The sequence below is a fragment of the Dasypus novemcinctus genome, chromosome 4 (genome assembly GCF_030445035.2).
Source record: "Dasypus novemcinctus isolate mDasNov1 chromosome 4, mDasNov1.1.hap2, whole genome shotgun sequence".
NCBI lineage: Eukaryota > Metazoa > Chordata > Mammalia > Cingulata > Dasypodidae > Dasypus > Dasypus novemcinctus.
In genome coordinates this window covers 158,138,302-158,160,389 of record NC_080676.1, presented here as the reverse complement: position 1 = coordinate 158,160,389, position 22,088 = coordinate 158,138,302, and the positions used below count along the sequence as shown (strand labels likewise).

Here is a 22,088-nt window from a genome sequence, read left to right as displayed (position 1 = left end):
AAAGAAAGTAAGTGATTGCTATCTCATCTTTGTATTTTCAGTTTATGTATTTCCCCATTTAGGATGATGATAGACGTAGTTTAATGCCATAGAAGCTGGAAAAGTGGGTACAGCAGTAAAAGCAAAAGTCATTCTGTGGGACTGAGGCAAGTTTTGCAGGTTAATGAAATTTTACATGTCATTCTAATAGTCATTAAATGAAAATAAATCTTGCTCTTTTGAGTCCAATATCACAAAATGTGCCATTTACCTAAAATTCTCACACCCTAAGGAAAAACTAAAGGAAGTTTTCCTTTCTTACACATGGTGAATTCAACTATATCTAGCCAAGCTGAATTTTACAGCATGGACTTTAATTTTTTAAACAAGTTTCTTGCCTTCTAAAAGTCAACTTGATATATATTTATGTAGGATAATTTATAAAAGCAGACGACTTTGGGTTAGAGATTAATTCAATGTGGCAAGTTTGCTCGAATTTGTACAAAGTCCCTGATATGTCCCCACACTAGGATTTGGAAGGAGGAACTAGCTGTCTTCTCTCTTCTCCCAAACAGGTCAGAGCCTATTAAAGAAAATCACCTAACCCTCACATACATTCTAAACACTACATATTAACATATTAGCACTGTGAATCAGAGAGAAACTGTGTGAATAATCATTCATATAAAGAATCAATTTTAAAAATCAAAATGATCTGTTAAACCTCCAGTTTTTACTTTCAGAAATTTTTGAAGCCTATGCCAATGTAATTAGTATTTTCTTTTTTATACATTTGACTAAACTTATACTCAGTATACCTAACCAGACCATTACCTGGACCAGGTTAATTGCATAGGAAGATTTTTACTATGGTTACATTTTTCTTAAATTAATTTTAAAAAAAAGCATAGTAAAGAGTCTGAGGACAAATTATTCAACTGTTTATCATACATAAGACCGCATGACTATAATACAAAGGGGGGTTCTTTTTTCATTTAACGTTACAATATACACAGCAAGTCCGGACTAGGTCTTACAATCTGAACACAGGTATTTAACCTTTTCCATGCTGTTTATGTTTACAATGCACAGAAGTCCTGTAACCAAACTGTGTAGTAAAGCACACAAAACTGGACTGTAACATAACACAGTATGCAGAAGCATTGGATTTTATGATTTTCTTCATGTAAATATCGGTTTAAAAATTGCTTTAGTTTTTGGTGCTTGCTAAGATGTGGCAACCAGCACAGAAAAAAATGACCTGGCCCATGTGGTTTCTTAACCTTGTTTCCTAAACAGCAGTAACGACTGAATTCCTTTTGACATTGCTATACTCAAGATGATGCCCTTTTATTCACTGTAAACCTTTATGAACTAGAGTTTAAAAATCATCCACAGGTTTGACATTTACTTACAAAATAAATATGGATTTCCTGATTAACAACAAAAAAGTGTCATGGTTTATAAAAATGGATTATTTCCAAGTTTCCATCCAAATTTACATAGTTCTAAGCCTTTCTTTCGTCACTGCTGTCATACAAAAACCTGCTTTTGTTCAGGAAAAAACTGATCTAGTCAGCCACATGGAACTGACCAATAAAAAGTAACGTGGTGTTCTGCTGAGTTGTTTTAACAGGGCTTAATGGCAGAGGTAGATTACTGCGTCTTTGCTAGGCTTCTTTGATCCTGGACAGATAAATTACTTATCTTCATTCTCCTAATGCAACCACTCAAAAGTAGAACTCCCTAAAATTGGTCAATTTAAAATGGGAACACAAATTTAGCAACTGCCAGACTGTGTTACATTAAGGCAGCATAATCTCAAAACTAGGCCCCTGTTAAATACCAGCCTGGTAACTTCAGGTCATGCATCATAGTTTTGCTTTACTCGTGCTCATATTTTGGACCTGTTGGTGCAATCGAGGTCTTGCTTTCAGGTTTAAAAGTAGGTTAATCAGGAATACAAGAATCAACTGCTGGTTCCATAGCTTCTGGACCCAGTGTCCCTTTACCTTCTGAAGCCTGAACACATTTATAATGTAACAGATGCTGTAATCTTGGATTAGATGGCAATCTATTATGTTCAGTACACAGACTGCTGTAAATGTATTGGCTATGGATTCAACAACAGTTCCAGTTTTGTTTAAGCAATAGTACAGCCATAATTTTCAACTGACATTTAAAAATGGTCTAGTTACACCTTGTGTCAAAGTGCAGAACTGCTACATTATTGGTTACAGACATCTATGTGCTATAAAAACAGCTTTGGTACAATAAATTATCAAAAAAGAAAATAAATTTTTGTAAAATTCACAGCATAATTGTGAGGCAAAAAAGCAGTCACATAAAATTCTGCATTTTTTAAAAATGTTCAGGATGAACAGAAGACATCTTTGTGCAGAAGAAATGGTGGAGATACCACGTGCCGAGAAAAAGCAAAAGAAAAAGTAAAAAGCAGGAAGGGACACAGCTGTAGCTATTTCCATCAAAGCAAACCACTACCTCTGTGACCTTCAACCAATAAGGAAGTCAACTTTATGACACACGCAAAGTGACCTTGCAATACCTTACAATTAGTGGGTCACAAAAGTCTATTTTAAAAGAAAGGCCTCTTGAATTACCCATCCTCTGTGTTTTCAGCATTAAGGACTGTCTGCAAAAGCATGTCCAAAAGTGATTGCATCTGAAATGGTAGGCTCTTCTAATTTAGAGTCCAAATCCATAAGGCCAAAGGTTATCCCAAAGACCACCACTCAGACCTCCCCGGGACTGGCCGCGACTGACCCGTTGATTGCTTCTCAGTGCACCTTGGTTAGGAGACCAGTCACGTTCCATTACTAGCTTACTGTGGCCTCTAAAACAGAAGACCCACAAAATCCCGTGTAATCGCTGCTTTGCTCCTCAGTAGGTTCAGACAGGAGAGTTCTGATCCCCGCCACTTAGCATGCTTAATGTGCCTTACAAACTTCAACACAACTGTCCCTTTCACATAGCTGGAGATGATGTTTGTGTAAGCTGGAGGTCCCTCATCCTTACAGTACTGCATTTCCGTGCCCAAGTGTGTTTGGAGGACTTAAAAACCCAAATTTCCCACCCCTACCCGAAACAAAACAAAACAAAACAAAAACTAAGAAAGAAAAGCAAAAAGGAAGGAAGGAAAAAAACAAAACAGAACAAAAAAACACCCTCATGGGCCCTGTATGGAAATTATGTGCAGTGCCTTTTTATTTTAAAATTAGTTGGCAAATGGCCAAGACCGACATCTGAACATTAACTTTTGTTGAATAGAAAGACAAAAAAGCCCACTATGATTGGGATGTGGCAAGTTAAAATGGGGGAGGCAAAAAGAGAGGTGATACCTCTGGGCTATCCATGAAGATGGGTTTGGACATGGCTCTTAAAAAAAAACACTTCATTGTCCCTTTGCAATCTTTTCAAGTTAAAAAAAAAAAAGTCAGCTTTGCCCTCTTGTAGCGGTTCAGTGTGTTAATCTCCTTCTGATGCAAGCAGCTTTGCACTTTGTTTTTGGAAAAAAACACCACTTCTATAAAAACACACAAGAAACAAACTCAAGTTTCAACTTAGTCACGAGCTAGCTACAGGACTTTGTTGAACACAAACCCCTGTCATGGGAGACTCTTCTCTATCGATTCCTTGCCTCATTGTCAGATGTCCTTCAGTCATGTAATGTGCAGGACCTGTATTAGCGGAAAATTGGTATGTTGGATGTCCAGCTATGCCAGTCTCTTGGCGGGGATTGGAGTAGACGGTTAAATTAACGTCCATAGCTCCATTCTGTCCAAAGTCCAAGGTGTTAGCAGCCACTGGGCGATTCTGGTAGGCCTGATTGCCTTGATTACCAGTAGAGGAGGAAGATGTGGAGGAAGAAGTAGTTGAGGAAGACAGGGATGTCATGGAGTGGTGACTATGGCCAACCTCCATAGAATCCTGGGTAGAGGAGCTATTTGTTGGAGAATTGTAGACCCTTGGCCTGGTCCGGTTACCCAAGGCTTGTTGTCCATGGTGGTGGTGGTGGTGGTGGTGGTGGTGATGGTGATGGGAACTGTTTCCATGGTGATGATGCAATGCATTCTGTTGAGGGGCTACATGAAAGGTTGTTTCTTGAACAGGATGAGTTTCAATATTGACCTGTGTAGGAGCTTCAGTGCCTGACCAGCCAAGAGGAGCAGGAAACTGCTGACGCACCTGTAAGAATGGATTTCAAAAGAATTTAGCCAGAGACTGTTTCCATAATTTTCTCTTCAATCACAAGCTATACTACTAGTATTTATGTTAATTAGGGAGAAAGCTTTGAAACTTTTATTAAATGTGTGAGACACTTCTAAAATACAAAATTCCAAATATGTTCAAAAACAAAAAATATTTTACTATGAAAGTAAATTGATATTTTTAGCAAATTATAGACATATATAGGCTTATATATTTCATTAGCCACTTTTTTTACTTGGGAGCACTGCTTCTGCCTGGGGTCAGCAAATATTTTTCTATTAAGGGTCAGAGAGTAAATATTTTTACAGGTCCAAAAGAAATTCTTTACTTTCTTCCTCAAACCCCTCCTCAATCCATCTTTCCCATTTTACTATCACCTAGGTGCTCAATAATTCTACCATCCAATCCATTAGCAAGTCTTACCCTTCTCTCCATCTCCACCACAGTCTTTCTACCCAGGATATCGTCATCTCTTGCCCAGACTGATACAACAGCCTCCTAACTGAACTCCCTCCCTGCCTTCTACCCCTGCCTCCAAAGATAAGCAAGAACACTCTGTTGAAAACACAAATTCAGCCACTTTCCTCTTAAAATCCTTTCTTGACTTCTGGCTTCTTGCACTTGGAAAAACAAAGTTATCCAATATCCATTCACTGGTCTAATGATCTGGCCAATGCCCATTCTATTTCCCCAACCATCTTCTTGGAGCCACCCCTGCTACCTGGGTCCCAACGACACCAGTTTCTACTTCTAGTCCTCCACCTGCCCAAGATTTTTCAAATGCCTTGGGGCATTTGTACTTACTGCTCCCTTCTGCCTAGAATGCTTTAATTCCTAATTGATTATAATGCCTCTTTCTCATCATTCCAGTTAGAGTCTTCTCTTATCACTCTGGCTAATGCTGCCCTAGTCCCCTTGTGGCAGAGGTTACTAGTTATCCACAAGAAATGTATTCTCCTCCTTCCTAAACACATGGATGCTACGCTTCCCAGTTTCTCTTGCACTTAGGTGTGCCATGGGACTAAGTTTTCATCAATGGAATGTAAATGAAAGCTTCTGTGTCACTGCCAGGCCTTGCCCACAAAATAAGTCTTTCTTCATGCAGGATGTGGTGGACAACTGGGTCCTACAAGATGGGTGGTAGAACCACTAGGTGGGAGGATCTGGGGACTTGAAGCACCATATGGAGGAGAGTCATGCCACTAAACTGAAAAGCCTCTCTGAACTGTTAGATGAGAAAGAAATAAAATTCTCTCCTTATTTTTTTCTTTTAGGAGATAGTAGGAGATTGAACCCAGGACCTCAGACATAAGAAGCATGTACTCAACCCCTGAGCTATACCCACTCCGCCAAAATTCTTACTTTTAACCCACCATATCTTTGGATCTGTTATCAGAGTTTAGCTTACTCTAATTAATATATCCAAGCCCAAAGTCATTCACTACCGCATTTTCCTGTATCATTTTCTTTGTTACACTTAATACTACTTGAAATTTTTGTTTTGTTTTGCCTATTTACTTTATGCCACTGTCCAGACTGTGAACTCTAGGAAAGCAGAGACTTTGTTTCTATCCCCATGGCTAACACAATCACTAAGAATCTATTCAATGAAGGTAGTCTGAGAACCAAATTTTAATAAATATTATTGGAAACAACCCAGTAAAAAAATAAGGTTCTCAGAAAAGAAAATACTAATGGTTCTTACACTATAAACTTAAATTCATGCAAAATAAGAAATAAGCAAAATAAAACTATGCTCTGATACTATTTTTATTTCAGATTGGCAAAGATCTAAAGACTGATCAAACTGTTTTCCCAAACATTAATGGTGGAAGGATAAATTGATAAAACTTTGGAGGGCAATTTGGCAATAGCATTAAAATTACAAATCTTATTATTCTCAGATATAGTCATTTCACTTCCAGGAATATATATCACAGACAAATTGCATATGTGCAAATGATACATATATATGGTTGTTGATTACAGCCTCATTTGTAACAGTAAAAAGGAAATTAACTAAATGTCCATTAACAGAGGACTAGTTAAATGACTCAAAGATTATCAAAACAATGGAATACTACGCAACTACAAAAACAAATACTGAAAAAGCTACCTACTAAAATAGAAAGACTACAAAATACAGCTATACATAAAAATAAAAGCCATGAAGTAGTGTATATGATATTCTACTATTTGAGTACTAAGGTTGGGTGAAGAATATATATTTGTAGTTGCTGGCATTATCTCAGAAAGGATACAAATACTAATAAGATTAGTTTAGAAATTTGGTAGCTAGAGGAAATGGAAGACTTTTCATTGAATACCTTTTTATTCTTATTTACTTTTTAACCATCTGACTATATTAAGTGTTCAAAAATTAAATAATAAAGGATCTGAGAGAAGGCAAAATAACTTGAGTTTTGTTAATCACGGGAGGAAGTACATGGTGTCATAACCACTCTTGGTAATTTTCTGTTTTTTGCCATATTTATTATATTTAAAGGAAGGCAGGAAGGAGAGAAGAAAAAGAAAAAAGGAAGGAAGGAAGGATATGGTAAAGAGTTGGGGAAAGTCTTTGGGAGTAGTGATATTCAAGCTAAGATCTGAAGCATAAATAACAGTTACCCTAGCAAAGAGGGAGTAAGGGTGTGTTCCAGCTATGAGCACAGTAAGTGTGACAAAAGAGAACATAAGCATATTCCAAAGATGAAAAAAACTCCAGTATGACCACAGTGAGTGAGAAGAATGGCTTGGCTAAGGACCAGACCATAGAAATAACCGACACTGTGGCAAAAAGTCTAAAATTTATTTAAGTACAGGGGAAGCAAATAAACACTGGTTTAAAGTTGGGAAAACAGCAACATCAGATTGTGTTTCCAAGAGGTCACTCTGATGCAGAAGATAATAATGGTGTTGAAAGCTAGATGGAACTAGCCTCTGTAAAAGCACATAGGATGCACTTGGGCTAGAGATGGTAGAGCAATAGGAGTGAAGCCAAATAAAAACATATTTCGAATCCACAAAATTTAATTTTTGATTCAATGAGGGGGGGTGAGGGAGAGAGGAGTCAAGGGTAGCCCATGATCCCTAACTCCAGGTTTATAAATTGGGAAAATGTATGACTGTGGGGCCATTTAAAAAGAACAGATAACACTAGAAGTGTTGGGGTAGAGGTGAAAATGATGACAATGGTTTGCTATATATTTGCAGAGTGCTCTTGGTGACACTTGCAAAGTGCTATTTTAGTAAGCAATTGGAAATAAAGGCTCTGGGGTTCAGGAGTGAAGTCTAGGCCAGAAATAAAGATTTTGAAGTGATTTACATAAAGATGGTAACTCAAGTCACTGGTGAGAGTGGATGAGATCCTCTAAGAAGTGTGCCGAGAAACGAGACAGGACAGGGTCATACTTCAAGAAGATCAAGTTTTAAGTGGCGGCTGAAAGAAAAGAACCAGGAAAAAGACAGTGAAGGCAAGGCCAGACAGATGGGCAAAAATTATGGGAACATTGTGTCAAGGAAAGCCAAGGGAGAATGTTTCAAAAGGAGGACAGAGGAGTGGGTGTGGCTTCAGCAGTTGAGCACCTGCCTCCCACATGGGACATCCTGGGTTGGGTCCCTGGTGCCTGCTAAGAAAAAAAAAAAACCACAGACAAAGAGCAGATAAAGAGCAAAAAAAACCAAAACAAAACAAAACAGAAAAACAACAAGCACAAAACAAGGAGTAAACAGATAAAAGAGCCATCTTGGGGGGGGGGGGGTGAAGGTGGGGAGAAGTCCACATCACCAAAGTGGTTGAGGGATGAAGAAAGAAAGATAAGCAACTAGAGCATCCACTGTACTCATAAACTGAAGGGTCACTGGAAATACTGGCAAGAATGGTTTCACTGGCCTTGGAGACAAAACCTATTAGAAATGGGCTAAAGAGTTTTAAAAGGAACAGAAATGAAACCGCACAGAGCAGAAATATAGAGTGAGAAAGACACGGGTAAAGGTTTTCCTTAAGATGGGAGAGACCTGAAACTGACTGAACGCTGAATAAAGGAAAAGCAAGGAGAAAAGGAGAGGCTGATCCTGGAGCCACAGGGTAGAAAATTCAAAGCGCCACTGCTGCTCAGGAAAAAAGAGGGAAAGAGAAATGGACACGAGCAGACGTAGGCAGGACTATGCATATGATATTGAAAAGTAGAGGAAGTTCCTGTCTGAAGAATATTTTCCTTATAAAGCAAGAAGGGAGTGAGAACAGAAAAGGAGACATCGAAGGTTTAAGAAGAGCAGAAAAGTTTGAAACAATTATTTAAGAGAAAGGGAGAGAGATGACTTGAGAAGCATGTAAGGCTGCCCCGGAGAGCCTGGTAAATACTAATTAATAATAGGGGTGGATTTCTCCAGCAGCATTCAACAGCCTCAGTCAAGGGTGGGAAATATCAATAAACTTCCATTTTGATTTTATTCATGAATCAAATATGCTGGCCCTTCACCATGCAACACGTTAATGCCGTATTCAGAATGGATTTGATAATCTTTCACAAACAGCATTTAAATATTTTTACCACTACCACCTGCTTTATCCCAACTGGGGGGGGAAAAGCTTAATTAGATCCTATTCTTTAGAGAACAAAAGTTTAAAAAGTGAAGGTTACAAGCAAGCCACAGACTGTTTTCAGAATCCAGGATTTGAGTGCTAAAAGATCAGGGAAGACAGTATGTTTTAGTAATTAAGATGGTGACTCAAGTAAAGTTATTTAACCTATGAAATCTCAGTTCCCGCTGTAAAATGAGGCTGATCAGAACTGTATGAAGTTCAAAATGCTGTTTAAGTAAACGAGAAAAAACACATTTAGAACAATGGCTGGTATGCAACCAATAAATATGAGCTATTTTACATGAGGAAGGGAAAATTGCCAAGGATGTGCTTCTTTAATTATGAGTGAGTTATGCTTCCTTATATGTAATCAAGTTAGGAACCCTTAGAGTAAAATGACAACCATTCTAAAGGCCCGTGATATCCAATCCCACTAAGCCTTGGCAGGTGTACAGAGGGCAAAGTGAGCGCTCACCTGGGGACTGTGTGTCTCACAGTCCATGGCCTGGACAGCAGCTGCGAAGTGCCCACCACTGTGTCGGTGCTGGTGTGTCGGATCCGACCTCGCCCTCCCACTGTTGCTCGTCCCAGATGATCCACCTTAAGTGACACAGTATAACTTGTGAATTAAAGTTAATTTTGTTCTAGTCTGTAATCCAAAACTGTAGTATTAAAACTAAAAGTATGTTACCAAAAATAAACATTAAAAAAACAAAAACAAAACCCAACCTATAATACCAGACCTAAAAGTACTAAAAGTATATCATGAAATCATCAAAGTTCTCTCATATTGAACATAGAACTAAAATATAATCAAGTTTGGTTAGTGAGGGGAAAGCTCAAGCAGGTGAACGAAGTGATTCCATTTATAAAATGTCTTAAAATTCTGTTTTGTTTCCAATTACCAAGCATAATTTATTACATGCGTAACTAAGTACTGAAGTTTTGTGGGAGATAAATTTATTACTAACTGTAAAGAATAGATTAAGTGAAGTAATTCCTCTCCACTCCATGACAAAGTTTATTAACACTTTAAAATAACTCCAACTTTGTAAATAAAATATTCGACGTTTCCAATCTAAGCCCTCACATCACAGACCTGAGCTTGAAGATGTACTGGAGGTGGTGCCTGAAGACTGTGACTGCTCCATCGCAGGACTGGTGGACACACTATTACTTGTATTTGTACCTTCATCAGCTGTTTTCTTGAAAAAGCTATGCTGCAGGGCATAATAAGGTTGAATTCGGCTTTTGGGGTCATAATCGAGCATCCTTAAAATGAGGTCTTTGAACTTCAAGTAGTCAGCTACCGTGTGACCCGATTCCCCTGCACGACGCCCACCAGGTCCTCCTGTTTCTACTCCAAGAATATTATGAAGTTTACGGGTTGCTGGCGGTTTGTACTCCTATAGGAAGAAGAAAGATCAAAAGGCTTTCTCTAAACTTGATGGAATAAAAAAGTAGACACAATTTAACTTCAAATATGTCTAAATATACTAAATGTTGAGGTCTTTATGAAAAGGGATAATTTATTGTTAGATGCTCTGCATTTTTCACACGTTAGTATTCTCTATACACCACAGGAAGAGAAATTCAATGTAATTTTGAGGCTGAAGACAACTTTAAAGATTGTCATGCTGGTTGGGGCAGCAAACTGTGGCCTGGCACAGATCTATTCTTGTAGAGCCCAGCTAAGATTGAGTTATATTATTAAAGGGTTGTAAATACAAACAAGAACAAAAAATATGTGTAACAGAGGCCTGCAAAGTCTAAAACAACTATTATCTGGTCCTTTACAGACTCCAGCCCACTGGTTCTGAACTTCTTTTCTGCCCTATGCACCTGAGAACTTGGATAGGCATATTTCAGTAAAACAGCAGTTCCCTGAAGCTGTGTTCATCATCCCAGGGAAGTATGCCCCAAGTGAAGATTTAGACCAGTGCTTATATTTAGAGACAGAAATTAATATCACTTGTGCCTCCCTTTTAAAAATGTCTATAAGTTCCCTGTCACATGGTACTGGCTGGGTGCCTGATAAACAGGTAGGTTACTCTCTGGAACCCTTCTCTTAGAAGGTACCAGGAACCAGGGACCTAGTATATGTGAGGCAAGCATTCCAACCCTGAGCTATACCCACTCCACTGGACAATGCCCATCCCAAAAAACAGAGAGTATCTACAACTACAAGCAAGATAGTTCCATTCATCTGCCCATGGGATCTAAGTACCCTCCCAATCAGAAAGAGTAGACATCGCCATCCCCAAATCCTCAATATTTAGGAATGAACAACCATAAGGGGGGAATGCAGCCTTGGACCAAAGTAGACTTGTTATTATTCTAGTAATGGAAGAACTTGCAACATAAAAAGATAGTGATTACCAGAGCTTCTGAGGGGAAGGGGAGGGAAGATAGGTGTAACATGGGGTATTTTTGGAATTGTTCTGTGTAACACTGCAATAACGGTACAGGCCATTATATATTTTGTCAAAACCTATAAAATTATGTGGTACAAAGTGTAAACTATGATGTGAACTACTGCCAATGGTTAGCAGCAATGCTTCAATATGTGTTCATCAATTGTAACAAATGTATCACATGAATTAAAGATGTTGTTAATGAGGAAAATTATGTGTGGGGGGAGGGGGAGGGTTATGGGAATCCCCCTATATTTTCAATATAACATTTATGTAATCTAAAGTTTCTTTCTAATTGAATAAATAAATGTAAAAAATTAAAAAAAAACGAAACAAAAAAAAATATTTACTATCAACATGTGTTTTCAACATGGGTTTAATAAGTATCAACAAGTATTTTCTGAAAATACAGTACTTATAGATAATATAATCATTAAAAATCCTCTGAAGAGTGGTTAGGAGTGGGGCTACTGGCTGGGCAGTACTGCACACAGTGACCTCTAGAGTCACTGCTTAAGGGAAAGTCCTGATTTCACCCTTAAAACATGTGAAGCCAGCAGTGAAGAGACTTCAAGTCAAACACACATACACACATGCACACAAAGCCCAGATCCGACTAACCTACAAATGAGATTGACTCAGCCCCAACCTACTGTAATGAGAGAACAAGGAGGAAATACGACTTATTTAATCTCTATTGTTCTTACATACAGAAAGTACTGCATATATTTAAAAGTTATAGGCACAAGAGAAAAAAAAAAGGAGGGGGGCCTATAATGATGAAAAAAATTAGTCAATAGAAGATCCACATTAAAAGAGTAAATGGATGGCCCCAATATTGAAATTAGGAGATAGGTGTTTTCAAATAATGACCATAAATAGTTTAAAGAATATAGTTCAAAAGTGGACATGTGTGAATAGAGAAAGGATTTCAGAAGAGAAAGGAAAACTTTTTTTTAAAAAGACAAACTCAAAAGATAGAACTAAAAAATACAGTGGCAGAAATAAAGATTCTATTTAATTGTTTCACCAGCAGACTAGACTCAGGAGAAGAAAGATAACTGGTGAATAAGTCAGGGGGAGTGGATAGGGCTCAAGCAGTTGAGCTCCTGACTCCCATAGGGACGGTCCCGGGTTTGGTTCCCAGTGCCTCCTGAAAAAACAAAAACAAACAAAAAATCCAACTCAGGGAAGCCAATGTGGTTCAGTGGTTGAGGGCCGGCTTCCCACATACATAGGTGGTTCCAGGTCTAATACCGGCCCCCAGTACCTAAAAAAAAAAAATCAGAGCAATAAAAACTATCTAAACTAAAATGTGAAAAGAAACTGAATGAATAACCTTCAAACAGAGACCTCCGGGATTATTTAAACACTGTAACATACCTTTAATTGGAGAACTAAAAGGAAGAGGGGTAAACATTAAAGCAAAACAAATACTAAAAAATAATTTCTGAGGGTTTAAAAAAATTGATGCGATCAACCAACCTAATGACAAAATTACTATTCTTAGAGATAGAGTAATTTCATGAAAATAAAAGGGTCAACTTATTAAGAAGCCATAACAATCCTAAATGTGTATGCACCTTTTAACAGACCTTCAAAAGATACAACATAACTTAAAGGGAGGTTCAGAAAAATCCAAAATATTAATCAAAATATTTATGTCAATTATTGAAAGATATTGTGCATGTGCGCGCACACACACACACACATACACACACACACTGAGTAGGGATACAGAAAATGTGAAGAAAAATATCAAACAACTTGACTTACATGGGTATTTGTATACCATTATACCAAACAAATATAAAATACAAATTCTTATCAAGTGTACATGGAACATTCACCAAGACAGACATACATGGCAGGCCATAAAACAAGTCTGGATGAATTTCAAAGTAGGAAATCATGGAGAGTATATTTTCTGACCAAAATGCTATTATTAAATTAGAAATGAGCAACAATTATGAGTAATAATATGATCTTTAGGAAACCCTCAGATAGTCTGATATACTGTAACAAAATTCTAAAAACAATGGGTCTAAGAAACAATCACAAGGGAAAATAAAAATATTTTCAAAGTGAATGACAATTACAATAGGCTACAGTACTTACAGGGTAATTTATACCACTAAATACTTAGAGAAGAAGAAAGGTTTAAATCAATGATCTAAGCTTCCACCTTCGGAAAGTTAAAAATAGAGCAAATCCAATCCACAGTGAAGGACAGGAAATAATAAAAAGCAAAAATCGATAAAACAGAAAGTGGACAAACAGGGGAAAAAATCCCCAATAAAACAAACCGGTTCTTTGAAAATATTAATAAACCTGATAAATGTCTAACAAGACTAAGCAGGGGAAAATGCATATAACCATGACTGGGAATCAAAGAGAGACTGTGACTACAGATCCTCCAGAAATTAAAGAGTAATTTATTATCAATTTTATGAAAACACATTCAATAACTTAGATGAAATGGACAAATTTCTTGAAATACATAACTTACAAAGAACACCCTAGGCCCGATGGTTTCACCAGTGAATTCTATCAAACATTTACAAAAAAAATAATGCCAATCTTAAGAAACACCAAAAAAAAATTAAGAAAAGACTAATTCCCAGTACTTTTATGAGGCCAGCATAATCCTGAAATCAAAATCTAACATTATACCAAAAGCTCAAGAAAACAAAAGAAGAATATTTGGAAACCATATAACTGCCAAGGGTTTTTAATAGCCAGAATATAAAAAGAACTCCTATTACTCAACAACAAAAAGACAAGCTAATTTAAAATGAGCAAAGGACTTGAACAGGCATTTTTCCAAGGAAGATATACAAATGACCAATAAGCATATGAAAACTGCTCAATATCATTATCCATTAGGGAAATGCAAATCAAAACCATGACGAGAGACAACTCCACATACACTAGGATGACCACCTTTTTTTTTTTTTTTTTTTTTACTGGAAAATAAGTATTGACAAGGATGCAGAAGAACAGGAACACTTGTGTACTGTTGGTGGGAATTTCAAATGGTACAGCCACTGCGGAAATACTTTGGTGGTTACTCAGAAAATTACAAAGAATTAACATGTAACCTAAGAATCTCATTTCTAGGTATATTTCCCAAAGAATTTAAAGTGTAAAAAACAGATATTTTTACACCAATAAGCATAGCAGCATGATCCACAATAGCCAAAAGGTAGAAGCAACCCAACTGTCCATCAACTGATCAAAGGATAAACAAAATGTGACTTATACATACAATAGAATAATTTATTCAGCTATAAAAAGAAATGTAGTTCTGATACATGCTACAACATGGATGAATCTTGATGACATCTGTTTAGTAAAATAAGCCAGACACAAAAGGATATATATTGCATAATTCCTCTTAAACTAAATACCTAGAATATGCAAATTCATAGAGAAGAAAGAGATTCGAGGTTACCAGGAAATTGGGGTGTGTGTGGCAGGGGTGGGGGTAAGGAATGGGGAATTATTGTTTAATGGGTAGAGTTTCTGTTTGAGAAGTTGAAAAGTTTTGGTAATTTAGAGTGGTGATGGTAGCACAACACTGTGAATGTAATTAATACCAAGGAACTGTATACTGGCAACTGGTTAAAATGGGGAACATGTAAGTTACCACAATTTAAAAACTAAATTACCCTAATGAAGATATTTCTAAGAAAACTTTAGACAAATAACCATCATTAACATAGAAACATAAATCCTTACCAGTATACTAGCAAATCAAACTCAACAATATATAAAAAGGATTAGTTATCATGGCCAAGTATGAATATATCATGTGTTGGGAGATTAAACATTCCAAAAATTAATGTGTTTTACAGCATTAAGAGGAAAAAACATCATACGATCATCTCTATAGATGTGGGAAAATCACGTGACAACATTCGAAACTCATTCATGATTTTTTAAAAAAACCTCTTAAAAACTAGAAATAGAAAAGTACACCTTCAACCTGATCAAGGGCATATACATAAACCATACCACTAACATCATACTTAATGTTGAATGACAGCTTTTCCCATAAAATCAGGAACAAGGTGTGCCAACTGATTTCACCATCACTGTTCAGCACATGGGGATCCTAGACAGTATAGAGAAAAGAAATAAAAGGCATACAAACAAACTGAAAGAGAAGAATAAATCTGTCTTCATTCACATAGGACATGATCATGTAAGTAGAAAACCCTACCGAATTTCAAAAAAAAAAATAGAACAGGTGAATTTTGCTAGGTCTTAGAATATATAGTCAATATACAAAATTCAACTGTATTTCTAAATATTATCACTGAAAAATTAGAAAATGACACTGAAAAAATAACTCCACTTAAAATAGCATCAAAAAAACATAAAAAATCTAGGAATAAGTTGAATAAAAACCACAAAACACTGCTGAGAGACCTAAATAAAGACCTAAAAAAATGAAAAGTTATACCATGTTCACAGATCAGAAGACTCAACATTGTTAAACTATCCATTTTCCTCAATGTAATCTCAATAAAAATCCCAAGAAGTATTTCTGAAAAATTTTTAAGTTGACTTTAAAATTCTGAAACAGAAGAAAAGAGCTGGAGGACATATATAACTTGAATTTAAGACTTACTCTAAAACTATAGTTATCAACACTGTGGTACTGGTTTAAGGATAGAGAGATAAACCACTGGAACCAAAGAGAGTCCAAATTCAGACCCACACTTTAAAAAGGTGGTTTTGATTTGAACAAAAGTGCCATGTCAGATCAGTATGGGAAAACCAAGTGTTTTAATCAAATGGGGCAGTAACTACTAGGTAAATATATGAGAGAAAATGAACCTTCACCCCTATACCTCATTCCATAGGCAAAAAAATAATTCAAGATGGACCACAGACTCCTAACTATAAAAGTCAGAATCAAAAGCTTTTATAAGAAAACAGAGAATACCTTTACAACCTTGAGGAAAGCAAAGATTTCTTAGGATAGAAAAAGCAATATTCATTTTTTAAAGAAGGTCAAATTTGACTTCTTCAACATTCAAACATTTCTGTTCATCAAAAAATATTAAGAAAAGGAAAGAAAAGTGCAGAGTCTAGAAAAAAAACTGACATATATGTGACTTACATACAGTATATGTAAAGAACTTCTACAACTCAGTAATTAAAATAACCCAACCACAAATAAGGGCAAAAGACTAGAAAGACCTAATGGCTAATATGCACATGGAAAAGTGGTCAATGTCATCAGTCATCAAGGAAATGAAAATCACTAGAATGGCTAGAATTCAAAAGACCTCAATATCAAATATTACTGAGAATTTTATGCAACTGGAGCCTCATATGCCAATGTAAAGTGATAGAAACAACTTTAAAGAACCGTTTAGTATTTTCTTATGAAGTTTAAAACACATATAGCCCCAACCCAACAATTCTACTCTTAGGTATTTACCCCCAGAGAAATGAAAACATGTGTCTACAATAAAACTTTATATTAAAATGTTCACAGTAGCCTTGTTTACAATAGTCCTAAAGAGGAAAACAACCTAAATGTCAATCAACAAGTAAACAGATAAATTATGACTGAATCTCTAAAACAATATGTTTGTTAAGCAAACTAATATAACCTGTAAGATTCCAGGGTGAACTAATCTATGGTTATAGAAATCAGAAAGCAGACAGAGGAAAGGGTCACAAGGGAATTTTCTAAAGTGATGGGAATAGTTTATATCTTGTTTTAGGTGGTGGCTACATTGTTGTACATAAAGGTTAAAACTCAAGGAAAGTAAAGCTTAAGATCTATACATTTTACTATATATAAATTATACTTCAAAAAAACAGCAACATTTATAGTCTTGATTCTTCATCCCCCTTTTCTATCAAAGGAAAAATTAGTAGGTATGGCTTTTGCTATTGGAAAACTCTAAAATGAGTTTTTGAAACATAAAATGAATTAAAGTAAAAATAAAATCACTAAGAAAATTAAACTGCACAAAGAGAGCCAATAATGATGCATACACATCTACTTAAACATGTGGTTAAAATTCCTACTATATCCTTCCTCATATAATCACTTGATTATGGATTTGGCATTTTGTTATGAAATTTACTTCTGTTAAGAGAGAAATTGTTATTTTATGCCTTTAAAAATTAACATTAAGTCAATTTCTAAGTGTTCCTAAGAAAACTTGTAAAATCTAGTTAATTAATATGTATTAAATACAGATTAAATAAAGAAAAGTTTCATCCACTCATTTTTAAAATGTCTCCCCACCAAAAGAATGGTTAAAAATAATTACTATGGCTCAATTTGGGAGAAATGCTCAACTGCTGTTATATAAGGCAGAAATTTTAGGAAATGAGGTGGAATGAGTGTTTTACTTAGGTGAAAAAAATTGCCAAATAGAGAAAGAAATGATAACCTTTATTAAAGAGAGAAAAAAATAAAAGAGGTTTCATATCCTTCATCCTAGTTTAAATCACCTAGTAGGTAGGGGCTGCCTTGAATGCTAGGGAAGCTAGAAGTTCCCAAGCTATGTTTTGATTCAGAAGGAAAAGGAGTCTGATAGATTAGCCATGCAGACAAAGGTAAAAGAGGGACTCAGGATGTCTGCTTGGTTATTTTCCATCCCCTGCTTATGGCAAGTAGGCATGATTTAGCATCTGGAAAATGTATCATCTGGGACTTTATAAGATGGAATGCAATAAAGTTTTAAATCGGTTGTGAAAGATACAATTACAAATGCATTTGTAAATATTCTAAAGAAAATAATTTGACGTTTTAATAAACTGACTTAATTTTTCTATGTTTGATTTCATTTTTAAAAACCAATAGAAAAACAATCTAGAGGACCCTGGTGATGAAGGGTTACCTGTTAACTTTATATATTAAGAGTATCTTTAATAGGTCCTTACAGCTATCCAGTAGTCAACAAATATTTCATCATTTAAGACGTATTAACAATAACACAGACAGGCTTGTTTACATTCAGAATATAGAAACTGCTTTCTTGAATATCTTGGTTCTAGTGAGTAACGATGATAATTCTTGAAAAGGTATCTAGAGAGGATAACTATTAATACACTGCCTTAAAAATCTGCATCCTTGGGAAATGGACTTGGCCCAATGGTTAGGGCGTCCGTCTACAACGTGGGAGGTCCGCGGTTCAAACCCCGGGCCTCCTTGACCCATGTGGAGCTGGCCCACATGCAGTGCTGATGCGCTCAAGGAGTGCTGTGCCATGCAGGGGTGTCCCCCGCGTAGGGGAGCCCCACACTCAAGGAGTGCACCCCATAAGGAGAGCCGCCCAGCGTGAAAGAAAGTGCAGCCTGCCCAGGAATGGTGCCGCACACACGGAGAGCTGACACAACAAGATGACACAACAAAAGAAACACAGATTCCCATGCCGCTGACGACAACAGAGGCAGACAAAGAAGACTAAGCAGCGAATGGACACAGAGAACAGACAACGGGGGTGGGGGGTGGGGGGATAAATAAATAACTAATTTTTTAAAAATCTGCATCCTTGTGCTCAGCAGCATCATATTTCTACTTTTGCCTGATGTTTAAAATTACTAAGAATTTTCCCTCATGCACTCTCCTAGTGTTACATTTGCACTGTATTTCAGACTTAATAATATTTAAACATTAAGTGATACTAAAGAGATTTAAAGAGTACTTTAAGGTTCAAGCCATTGTCACTGTGTAAATAGCATTGAGTGATGAATATAAGAAAACAACATGTAACACAAATTACATGCACAACTGACTGTTGTCTAGCATTTAATTAAAATTTAAAAATAAAATTTTGGAGTGTAAACTGAAGACGCTTAATTTTCACACTGAATGCTATTAAAAATGTAATGTTCCAAATTCAAAACATTCCTAAGGTGCTAGAGAATTCCTATGGAAATTGGCATTCTTAAATTTTGTATTTTAAGTAAGGCAATGCAAGGTAACAGATAGAGGTGAGCAGATATGTTTTAGAAACAGTATTTTTGTATGACATGAGAAGTTGGTATGTTAATAAAGTTTTGGGCTATCCAGAAAAAAAAATTAATATTATAAGTTGAAACTCCGTAGTTAAATGGAGGTGAATTAAAGCAGACAACCATCTTCAGTTCTCTGAAAATAACACCTGGTGGCAGCATCGCTAAAATGCAAGGGCAAAATAACAGGAACAAAAATAAAATCTCTAAAAACTAAATATGCAAAATTACAAGTCACTGTGACTTGTATATTACATAGTCACATATTTACATATTATTTTATTAAACTAGACTTAAAAATGTATGAATTGTTTACAGATAGAACAAAAATGTAAATCAAGATGCAACATTGCAATCATTTATCCTATATTAAATTAATAAACTCTATGTACCTGAAAAAAGTCCTCAGATAAAAGAAAATTATTAAATCAAACCTAGAGTTTTAAACACCTCTCCTGTAAAGGCTTTCAAGATGCAAAATTAATGTTATACAGGTCATTGAGCTAGCAATCTAAAATCTATCAAAGTCAGTTCATATCCTTGAAAATAATCTTGATCACAAATTGCTTATGGCAAAAATTCTCTTCCCCCATATTTTACCAGCTTAAAAAAAACAAAAGCCATTTACTGCAAGTATATTCCTAGTGCTCACAGCTGCAGTACTGTTAACTGTGACTTCACTATATCTATGCCCAAGCTATGAGAAACAAAGGTCAAACTTATTGCTTCTACTACTGAAACAAAGCCTGATGATTTGATCAGCTGCATCAAAAAGAAACACAATTTTCAAAATGAAGTCTTAAAGGGAGTCCTAGCCAGTAAGCAAGCACTGGTCCATAAAGATAGTTCAGGTCATATTTATTCAACTTCAGAACAAAATATATACCTAAGTCACAAATGGAACCTCTTCACTGTAATCGTGATTTCAAGAAAATGCAAAATAAATTGTAAAGATAGCTCTGTTAAATGAAATAACAAAGGGTCAAAAATGATGATCCCTATTTTACCCGTTTTCCATCTTTGGTCTTCTTTAAGTTCCAAGTGCCATCTGGCAACTTCTCAAAGAACTTTCTTGCTTTTGGTGCTTGGTCAAGAATATGAGGAGGTGGTATACCCAGAACTTCCACTATTTTATTCATCTGATCTACCTGTGATTTTAAAAAAACACAACTTTTTAAAACCCTGTCGTTTCTACTGTACATTCCATTTCAGGACATCAGTTCACTCATTCATTCATAAATAAATAAGATGAACATTTACCATACTGCTAGGCACTCCTCAGGCATACAATAATGAACAAAGAAGTAAAGACCCCGCCCTCCTGGAACCAAACATTCCACAGGAGAAAGCAGACAATTAACAAATACCACATAAACCTACAGCATGGCAGGCAGTCATGAATACCATGAACAACAAAAAGGGAGGATTAGGAGGGAGCTTCAATGTTTTCTATATGAAAACAGAAACAAAAATTGTAAAGCAATATATTATATACCTCATTGGCACCACTGAACAGAGGTTCTCCAGTGTGCATTTCAACCAAAATACACCCAAGGGACCACATGTCGATAGCTAGGTCATAAGGCATTCCCAGTAGCACCTCTGGAGACCGATAAAAGCGACTCTGAATATACTGGTATATCTGAAAAATAAAATATATTTCAAAATACTATTAATTCCAATATCTGTTTTGTTTATAATTGTGTACAATACTGGATTAAGAACAGTGATCTGACATTAACAGAAAAAAATTGTTGGCAGATTCCTGAATTAGGATTCTATTTACACAAATCATTTAACATTAGGCTTTATGAAAACTAAATACTTCAATAAGTACAAAATACATCAAATTTGAGCCCTTTCCATTCAGTCTACCCCTAAAGAGTAATCAAGATACACCTTAAAACAAATAATTACGCCTTACTGGAAAAAATTAAGTTATTGAGAATATTTCCCTATCAATTATTTTTTTATTGCCTTGGCTGGTACTTGTTTGCCATTAATTTGACAGCTAAATTGTATTTACATTAATCCAAATAATACATTTCAGCATTAAGAGTCAAATTACCTCAGAATAACTTAATTTAAAATTCTAACAGACAAATCTAGAAAAGTTGCTAACAGATTCGACTGGGAATCATTTCAGACTAATCACTTCTTTGCCTTGCTCCTCTCTGACTCTATCCAAGACTTCTTAGAAAAAGAAACTCTGCATTGAAATGGATTCTTTTCAATGAAGCAATCTGAGATGGTCTTGGGAGACCAATTCATCTTCTCTTAGCCATTATAAAATTATGCAGAAATATCATTAAAACAAAGAAAGTTTCTTTAGAAGAGAAAGAAAACTCAAAGTTAAACTTTCTAAACTGAAGCCAGGTAATGCTGCTCTCTCAGAAGCTTCTGTAGCTCCTACATAAAACTATAGCCAAGTCACCATGAACTTCAAGCCTCCACAAGCAGTACAACCAACTGTAAGGCACCCAGAGAAGAAATGTGCATTCAAAATAACTGGGGAGAAGTATTACATTTACAGGCTTTTATAAGGAAACAACAAGGTAAACCCACCCCAGTCCCAAAGCTCCCTACTATTGAGACTGTATTTATTACATAGTTGATGCAAGAAGTTTGTCACCTACCTATGCAGCTTGGTTAATGCAGTGGTTGGGTCATCTACAAGGCTGCGCACCATAATCCCCTGAGGAACGTTTTCTGAAACCCCACTTGCCTTACTACCTTCTGTTTCTGCATGGATATTTTGGAAAAGACTTCCCATAGCTAAAAACTCACTAAGCTAAAGGGATACTTGTCTCAGTTTGGCTGGAGAGAAATAGTAATGCTTGATATTAGGACACAATATAAGATTTGGTTTAAGTAGGGAAACATTCTTC

At 36.1% G+C, this 22,088-nt stretch overlaps 1 protein-coding gene across 11 annotated transcripts in view; it reads right to left on the bottom strand.

The window, feature by feature from the left end:
- Positions 1 to 899: 899 nt before the first annotated feature.
- The window catches only part of DYRK1A (dual specificity tyrosine phosphorylation regulated kinase 1A), a 147,729-nt gene continuing 126,540 nt past the window's right edge, over positions 900 to 22,088 (bottom strand). For all 11 annotated transcript variants that reach the window (XM_058296234.1, XM_058296230.1, XM_071214956.1 and 8 more), the window contains 5 exons: positions 20,696 to 20,842; positions 20,208 to 20,348; positions 9,894 to 10,200; positions 9,270 to 9,394; positions 900 to 4,185 (listed from right to left, as the gene is read on the bottom strand). In XM_058296234.1, coding sequence (XP_058152217.1) covers positions 3,565 to 4,185; positions 9,270 to 9,394; positions 9,894 to 10,200; positions 20,208 to 20,348; positions 20,696 to 20,842 — 1,341 coding nt within the window. In that variant the 3' untranslated portion in view covers positions 900 to 3,564. The remainder of the gene's footprint in view (positions 4,186 to 9,269; positions 9,395 to 9,893; positions 10,201 to 20,207; positions 20,349 to 20,695; positions 20,843 to 22,088) is intronic.